General features: G+C 41.7%; 2 protein-coding genes across 3 annotated transcripts in view; one reads left to right on the top strand and one right to left on the bottom strand.

The window, feature by feature from the left end:
• LOC135391723 (protein HID1-like) overlaps positions 1-6,650 on the bottom strand; it is a 29,351-nt gene extending 22,701 nt beyond the window's left edge. The window contains exon 1 of the mRNA XM_064622138.1: positions 6,445-6,650. Coding sequence (XP_064478208.1) covers positions 6,445-6,510 — 66 coding nt within the window. The 5' untranslated portion in view covers positions 6,511-6,650. The remainder of the gene's footprint in view (positions 1-6,444) is intronic.
• A 127-nt stretch (positions 6,651-6,777) lies between these two features.
• On the top strand, positions 6,778-8,223 carry LOC135391724 (small ribosomal subunit protein uS17-like). 2 transcript variants are annotated; one of them, XM_064622139.1, is made up of 3 exons: positions 6,778-6,879; positions 7,245-7,435; positions 7,908-8,223. In XM_064622139.1, exons 2-3 carry the CDS (start codon positions 7,252-7,254, stop codon positions 8,192-8,194), a joined length of 471 nt encoding a protein of 156 aa, XP_064478209.1. In that variant the 5' UTR covers positions 6,778-6,879; positions 7,245-7,251; the 3' UTR covers positions 8,195-8,223. The 2 variants fall into 2 exon arrangements, with proteins under 2 accessions (XP_064478209.1, XP_064478210.1); XM_064622140.1 differs by having other exon boundaries at positions 6,872-6,896.
• Positions 8,224-8,873: the final 650 nt, after the last annotated feature.

An 8,873-nucleotide genomic window follows, 5' to 3' on the forward strand; every position in this document is an offset into this window, starting at 1 on the left:
GAGAACCATTGTGCCCATGCACTCAACCATTTAATGAAGTATGGGACACGTTTCTTGTATGCGTGTTCTATGCCACCAGTTCATATACCCCGTTCCGGTGGCCTATAAAAAGTTCAGTTTTGGAAGCACAAAAATTATTAGGAAAATGATATACTATGAGGAAATATCAGAATATACTGAATGAGATAGATGATCAAACCCTTTCAAGGCAAATGCAACATGCATTAATATTTATACAACAAAAATATAAAACTATCGTTTATGTGCAAAAAACACAGTACAGTACATGCGTTTCAGCACTTGAAACCTACAGAATATTGTTAGCAGTCATGTATCCTAAGTGCCAGTATTTTTTGGTTGTGCATAATTAATAAATACAAGGAGCAATATAAGGTAATATAAGGAGCAAGGTCCCGATTGGAAAGCTCTAGAATGCCCTGCAAAACATGCAACTGAAGTGTTTCCAACAGCAGTATGTTTTTTGTTAAATTATATTCAATAACCCCCCCCCCCCCCCTACCCGATACTACATTTGGTAGTGCATTTGGGAGTGGGAAACGATGGGAAATCCTCCTCTCCCATGTAAAGTCATCATAGAACCAGTCCCAAAATATTGTTTCTGGCTACGCCGCTCCTTCAATGTGTACATTTGCTGTAAAGAAGCTGCAAGTGAAACACGCAGATGTGGAATAATTTTCTTCTACATCTCGGATCTGGAAGGCCTACGTTATGTTTCATTTATTGATGCACTAGATAGAATAAAGTAATCGGACAGTATAAATCTACCTATTTTGGACTAACCCAATGAGAGATGCTAAGCATGACTGGTGAGGGTCTCATACTGACGCCCCATACTCCAATTTCGACCATAATAAGAGTGGTGTGCGAAAAGTTTTACAGCAGGAGGCCCTGGACGAATGCTATGCCGAATAAACGCAAGTGTGCTACTGGCTTTCTTGCAGGTAGCCAAGATGTGGTGTTTCTATGACAGATTGGATGTAATGTGAAGCCCGAGATACTGAAACGCTTCCGAAGGGGTGAGGAGATGACTGGAAATGGAGTTACATGGCTATGACAGGGCACAAAGACAGCGTGAAATGGACATATAGTATACGCATTTACTGACATTGAGCTCCATGACCCAGGTATTCAGTGGTTTATCCAGAATCCCAAGCACGGAGGGGTGTTGGAAATAATGGGGGGGGGGGGGGGGGGCATTATTGTAGTTCCGTCATTACATCGTAACATATCATTACCGACATATGTCTAAGGCTGAAATCGCAAGGGCGCCCCCTGTAGGGGGTACACTTGTGAAAAAGTTATGGGGGGTGTCACTGAACATTTGAGGTGTTAGGGGGGTGTAGGGGGTGTGTGGTCTGGATAAATCACAGCAGGTATTACACCATGCACTAATCACGGGAAGATTGCGTTGCGGTGATAACTGGTCAGAGGAAGATACAATTTAGCTGTAAATAATGCAATCATCTGCAAAAAGGCAGATTTTAGGACCAATATTATGTGGGAGGTGATTGATTAAGAAAAGTAATAGACTGACAACTAACTGGAGGTAAGGGGATGAAGAGAGAATAGGGTGCGATTGATGACAGTTGCCTGCTTTCAATATGATAAGAAATGTTCACTGTTAAGGTGCAAGAGCTTAAAAGAAGGCGGGCATGAGGTACTTTATCCTATGCTTTTTTGAAGTCAACAAAGACAGCGCCATTAGCTAACGTTATGTGGCCAAACCATACTATTACATAAATTATAGTTATACGTATTATTTGTTTAGCATACAAATAAGAAATATAACAAGTTTGTGTCCATGTAACCATTAATTGATTGGGTTGATGGGAACTGGCATGGATGCTCAGATATGTTATCCTCGGTGCCCGTTCATCTTCCCTTATGTAATTTGCTAGCACATTGTGTTTTCTATGCAAATATCGCAAATAACTGTGCTCCGGTACCTCGTTTATTGCGCCATATGGACGCAGTCAGCCAAAACCACGACGTTGACATTTTTTCACTTTATTCGTCATTAGTGTCATCCCTTTTTAACATTAATCCGCAATCACATTAACCAGTACCATTCCCACACTTTCCTTATGTTTGCTTTATATTCTTGTTGTTTTGTTTTTGCTTTTGCTTTGCTACGCTTTGTTTTGCTTTTTGTTTTGCTTCTGCCATGTTTAAACTGTCACTGATCTTGTTGGTGCACCATCCGGTTGTTGATGGGCACCTTTCAAAATAAACTACTATTATTATTGTTAACTAGAACTAGCCAATGCACAAAGCTATTTGGAAATGCAAAGCTCACAGTAATTTTGACTTATGAAATGGAAGGACGGCTTTCCCAGATTTTCTTTCGAAGAAGAATTGCGAAAAAAATCTGGAGATGAACTACCTCTTTATTGTTCAGTGACTAAGATTCATAAGAGTACGACCATTCACTATATAAATAAAACATGGAATATTTTATTTTGGTCTAACTTTAGAATATAAAATATAGGGTGCAACAGAACAACCCATGTTAGAAGCAGCAATCGGAATCGGAACTGAACCCAAACTGAAAAAAAAAAAAAAAAAAAAAACTTTATTTTTCATCGAACACGAACTGAACACTTTTTTTGCTTGTCCTGACCCGAACCAGAACTGAACCGACAAAAATTGATACGGTTACCGGCTCGGGAATCGGTTCGGAGGTGAAATACCTAATTGTACTATCGACCGACCCTTTTTTTTTCCGATTAGTTATTTGTTGTACGATGCCAGATGAGAGTAAAAGTTTGTGACTGTATCGCCAGTTTTTTGCCGGAACAAATGAGGGCCCTGGCCGGGTTCTGCCAAAAGGCTTCCAGCACTTCGCTTTTCGTTTTCAACAGACGACCACGGGAGTGCAATACAATAAAATATCGGATCCCTGCTACTCCCTTCGGATGACCTGACAATCTTGTGCAACGAAGAGGCAGAAAGTGAAACCAAAACTATGCAAAACTTTGTGCGTTTCCCTAAGAACGCTTCGTCTTGTGAAGCAAGTGGTCGTGGCGAGGCAGCAGTAGACGCTTCATGAAATGGTTATCTCACACCTTTCTCTTACAACCGTGTGCGGTGAGGGCAAGCTCGCTTTCATGTAGCAAAATTACTGCCGATGAACCGGTTAAACCAGGACCGAAAAAAGTAACGGTTGCAATCCCCGTAAGTGTCCCGACCGCTGACCTCTTTTTTTTTTCGTTTCTCCCGGAGCCGAACCTGAACCGAACCGATATACCTGAACCGGTTCAAGCTGATAATTTTGGTTCAGTGGAGCTAAACCCGACCTGAACCAATATGCCTGAACCTGAACGCGAACCAGAATGAAAAAAAAAAACGGTTCCGTTCCCTGGTAAGAAGAATAATGGTGGAGGTTGACTTGAATCACGAAATAGGCAAATATGACATGTGCAACAGTGCTTTTATGCTGTCTTTTTTTCCATTTCACGATGCAGTGCATCTTTAGCTACAACGTGTAGAAAAACATGTTGCTTTCCCTGAATAGGCCAGCCTGCGGTACAATGCATGCATGATGCACCAGATTACCATGACCCCGTTAAATACTTGGAGCAGTGTGTATTCATGTAGTGCTCCCTGCTTTGTGCCAATTCTGCAAGGCATGAACTTTTATTATCCATCTTGTAGCCTGGATGTAACCACATATGGCTGCCGCATACTCATAATAGAAGAACATTTGAGTTTGGAAACAACCGAGAAAAAGCTGGCTCTGCAATAATGATGCCCATGGACCCTGTGGTGTGAAATATCACGCTTGAAACAACAATGTGTTACCTAAGAGAGCAAAACCAGGAAAAGGACAGTACATGATGCAAGAAAGACTACAGAATGAGATCAAAATAGAGTGCCACAGGTGTGGACTGTTGTGGGAATTAAATTTTATTTATACGTCAGCACCCTGGACGACTTATGCACAAACAGGATACATCACTATCGTAATGTCACCTGCCATATTGCGGAAAGCTTCCCTAGGTTTAGGTAAATTCAGAGGCTTATAATTGGGGTGCTAAATTTAATTAATGATGAATACTAGTCAATAATATTAATAATTAATTCATAACATGTTCTTATAACTATGTCTGAAATACATGTAATTACATTAATTACATAATTAATTAAGTATTGACTGATTGATAATACCTAAATGCATCCACTCAATATTTGTAAGAATTTTGCATTTTCCAAAAGAATGGATACATGAGTGGCAATGGAAAGTGTTGACGTGCAATTCCTTTCCTTGTTTTATTTTGCAGAAAAAAAAGGAATCCCGATTTCATGTGAGGAAATTTTCTCACTTGTCAAGTGATGTAATGGGTGACTGAAAAAAGGTTTCAAAGTATATCCTTTACACTTACCAGAGAATGCTGTCGTCCCCACTTGGACCGTAAACACCAAATTGGAATTCTCATTATCAGACATCAAATATTGAAATTGATTTGTCCATCATACCATTTAAGGATCTTAAGCAGTTTATGTTAGAGAAATCTTTCGTTACTTTGAGCTACCGCTTCGTTCGCCCATTTGACCACTCCGTAGTACGTGAACCCTTGTAAGTAATGCTTTTGTAAGTTATGTGGGTAATTTAGTGTTGTCTTTTGTTTGTTTTGTTTAGCGATGTATAGTGAAACCATGTTGTAAGCTGTTGTTACTGTTGTAGCTAACACACCAAATTTGTCTTCCATTTACCATTCCTCTATGTTCAGCATTTTTGATTTGATTGAATGATGTATGATAGCACTCTCGGTTGAAAGCAGCAGTTGGTGTAATCTGTAGGGGTGACGAGGCGTCCTTCAAGCAGTCTCTGCTTTTTGCCTTGACATCCCCCATCAATTATGATGGAAAGAAATTCAATTAAATCAAATCAATTGTCAAAATGTATCCTACCTAAGGATCTTCGCAATACCAGTTTCTGGGGGTAAATATGGATCACATTCTAGAAACTGTTGTGAACCAGAAGGAACATGTTGCCATGTTAGATGATAGCCTGATGATCTGTGTGCACTACATGTTCTACACATTTGTGGCTTGAGATTTGGTACCTTCCGCAGTTTAAATATTTTGTTTGTTTCTACTCCCTGTTTACCTAGAAATGCCAACTCGTGGCCATTTTTTCCATAATATAGTACATACACCTGAATTCAGTTATTCATTTATTTAAATATCCTCGTGCATTAGCGTTATCCTCATCATCCTCGACATCACTAAAACAGAAAAAAATAATATCTTTCTGCATGAAATAGATGATGATGATGATAATAACATTCAAAATTTCCGTAAAAATAAATGCCGGAAACAGGGAACCTCACCCATAATAAATACTGAAAGTCTGCCTAAGTCTGTACCTGCTCATGTGAATTGCAGGTTATATATCCTGGTTCTTATCATCAGGCATGGCAAAGCAGTTCTCGTGCCTCAGTAATCGCAGGTCACAGAGTACTCAAAATTAGTTAAACACAATGTTAAATCTTATCCACTTTCAGGAAATGCAGAGTTTCCCCCAGTGCAATGACGTGATACGCAGAAGGGAGATTCCATGTTATACAGCCTTCACCCTCAACTGAATAATTACTGTCAGTGGGTGTTAAGACAGCGAACGAAGAGAGCCGGTTGAAACAAGCTGCATGACAGCCATGAATTGTGTGAAGAGGCACAGCCTGCGAGACTCACTTCTGTTTCGATGCACATCTCGTTCAGGTTGTTATCATTTGGGTGTCTTAATAGTCAGATTAATTGGGATATAACAGATGCCTCAAAAATGCTGTTTCCTTGTGGATGACTCTCTGTGTCTCCCGCTGTTAAAATTGTCTGAAAGGTCAGATTGACGCGCGGCTAGAAAAAAAAAAAAGAAGAAGCCAAGTTACCGAAGGAGAGCTTCTAGAACATTTCACTTCTCGAATCTGACAGCCTTGCCAGTTCGCTCGCGTCTTTCTAGTTGCGTGTTTGCACCGCGACACAAATGGGCCATGTAAACAATGCAGTACAGACAGCATGAAGGAGCAAACGTCACTGTGTGAGCGGGTTTATCAAGTGCGCTGACCCATTTGTGCTCAACGTACAAGAATGTCAACGCTTTCGTGCAGTGTATGAGGAAGCAGACAGTGCAGCTTTAGCGCACTCAATTGTAAAATAATAATAATAATCATTTGGTTCACAGTGTCACTTAGAAATGAAATTCCGTGACATCAACAAACAGTCAGCTTTTACTAGTGAGTAAGGGGTGCGGTAATGTATACAAACAGCTGAGAATAAGGCTCAGAAACAGAAATCCCCTCACGCGTTACAATATGATCGTAGTTTTGAAAAGAATACGCAGATAGCAAAGCTCCATGGGGCGTAGAGAGTGGTCCGCTTGCCTGAACGTGGCATATGCTTTCAGAACGAAAGTGATCGGCTCACCTGGGTCTTCGTAGTTAGCTGGATCACAGCTTTCCTGAAGTTCAGCTTTGAGTCTGTGTTGCCCATGATGATATGGCGACGCTCTCGGACAATCACAAGTGAATTATGAAATAATTATTCATTTATGTGAGTAAATTATTTCGCATTAGACACAGCTCCCAAACTCCCACAGCGCGACCAGCGCGATGACGGTCCCGCTGTTGCTACCTTTCTCCCTTTCTTGCGTTCCGTCGTCTGCAAGACAAGCCGGATATCCGATGCAGAGAACAAAATAATTTCTACAGAGCGTGACGAGTGTTTAATAATTTATTTCGTTTTATTTTTGTTGACAAGTCAATATAATTAGCTTTAACACTGAAATTTTGAGATTTACTATCGGCTTCGAAAAAGCGCGACTTTGGCGACACCTTTTCTACCGAGACTTCGGCCATAGCGGTATGTGTACACGTGTGGTTTGTGAAAACTTACTTCTCTTATTTATGTAGGCTTCTGAACGTGGAGAATTTCAGTTGTACTGATATTTATCCACATAATCGGGCGATGGAAATATGTTACTCTTGTGAGAAAGGCAAAAACGTTCGTAAATGATCTGCCATGCTTGCTTAGGCCTAGATCATGTATGAAGCTTGCCTGTTGGTGCAATCCAAAGTAACGTGTTTTTGAAGACTAATAGTACTCATGAGCTTTCTTAGCTGCGTCTGATGTGTCCACCTATATTACCTTTTCCTTGCTGTGCGCATGTTGTGAAACAACACATTTGACAAGAGATGATCTGTTCACACACAATATTGTCATTGCAGTGTCCCAATGGCAGAACAAAACGAAAGAGCTTTTCAGAAGCAACCCACCGTTTTCCTGAACCGCAAAGCCGGTCTCCCGAAGGGGAATCCACTGCGGTTTCAGCGGTATTATAAAAATGTCGGATTAGGCTTCAAGACTCCGCGTGAGGCAATTCACGGCACATACATCGACAAAAAGTGCCCATTCACAGGTGAGTTCTCTGGGTCTAACTGTGCCAAAGATTCACACTTACGTCTTGTGAGAAATCACCATTTGCATGTTGCTGGCAAGTTTGGTTTGAGCTGTACTGTGTACTCTAGTGCAGTGTTCTCTGCAACCCTGCAGTTAGAACCGTACACAACACATGACAGTTATCGTCACAGCACTTGAATCATTACTCTGATCATGAGAAGATGTGAATGAATGCTAGAATGTGTTCCATTGCCCAAGTTGGCCGAAAGGCAGTGGTTCAGTTTTACCGCGTGTTTCATCTGAGAATCTTTTTATACTAGAGAGTGGATTTCTGTATAGATTCTGACAGTATATCACAGAGTAGTTTGCCCACATCAATTTTTATTTATATCTGTGACTACCACCTGCCAAACTGTGCCCTGTGCTGACAAATTATAACGTGGATACAGTTGCGTGATGTAATAATAATAATAATTGCGTGATGTCTGCAGGCGATGTGAGCATCCGTGGCCGCATCCTGCGTGGCGTCGTCATCAAGATGAAGATGCAGCGGACGATAGTGATCCGCAGGGACTACCTCCACTTTGTGCGCAAGTACAATCGTTTCGAGAAGCGCCACCGCAACATGTCTGTGCACCTGTCGCCGGCCTTCAGGGACGTGGCCCTGGGAGACGTGGTCACTGTGGGAGAGTGCAGGCCCCTCAGCAAGACAGTACGCTTCAACGTGCTCAAGGTGACCAAGGCTGCAGGATCCAAGAAGCAGTTCCAGAAGATGTAGACCTCTCGCATTAAATTACGTCACACGTGCCCGAGCGTGCCCCTCTTCTCCCGTCGGCTTCGTCCCAAATAAGAGTGACAGTCACTGCGAGGGTTTTAGTAGTTGTTGCGAAAAGTTGGTCGGCATTATGGGCAGCCGCAGGGTTTTTGTGCTTGTCTGATTCTCGGGGGAAATAATTATTGTTCTACGTGTCATACATGATGGGGTATTAACCCTTGAACAAGCTTCCACGTACATCAGAGAAGTAACAGCCTCGAGCAGTCCCGTTGGTTCTCGAAAGCACGTGACCTGGCCGTGGCTCTCTCATTGGTGGGGATGCGTGCAGTGGTGTTAAAGGGGGATAGCTTCAGTATTTGTGCAGTAATTTTTTTGTGTGTCTTAACCCGATTGTTGTAAAATATGAAAGTTCGCGTTGATGCGTACACAGGGCCTCGTGGTTTCAGGTTTTATGTCTCTTTGAAAACAGAGAGGGGAGTAAAAATCTGGTCTTATCTCAGGAACCGTGAAATCTGGCGATATCGAGGGGATGAGCAGATTTTGTGGTGGTAAACAGAAGAGTGCTTCTCACATGTTAGGATGAACTCAAGCTGTAGAACAGCAGTGCTTAATGTATTATGTAATATTTTTGAAATTCTGGGGTAGAAACAGGGCGATTTCTTCAAAAGCGAATTTGGGGAAG

Source organism: Ornithodoros turicata, chromosome 4, assembly GCF_037126465.1.
Source record: "Ornithodoros turicata isolate Travis chromosome 4, ASM3712646v1, whole genome shotgun sequence".
In the NCBI taxonomy this organism is placed as follows: domain Eukaryota; kingdom Metazoa; phylum Arthropoda; class Arachnida; order Ixodida; family Argasidae; genus Ornithodoros; species Ornithodoros turicata.

Excerpts from the sequence above, each read along its gene's own strand:
- LOC135391724 (XM_064622139.1), top strand. The coding sequence starts at position 7,252 with ATGGCAGAACAAAACGAAAGAGCTTTTCAGAAGCAACCCACCGTTTTC. Across the intron at positions 7,436-7,907 it reads CAAAAAGTGCCCATTCACAG|GCGATGTGAGCATCCGTGGC; the intron begins GTGAGTTCTCTG and ends TGATGTCTGCAG.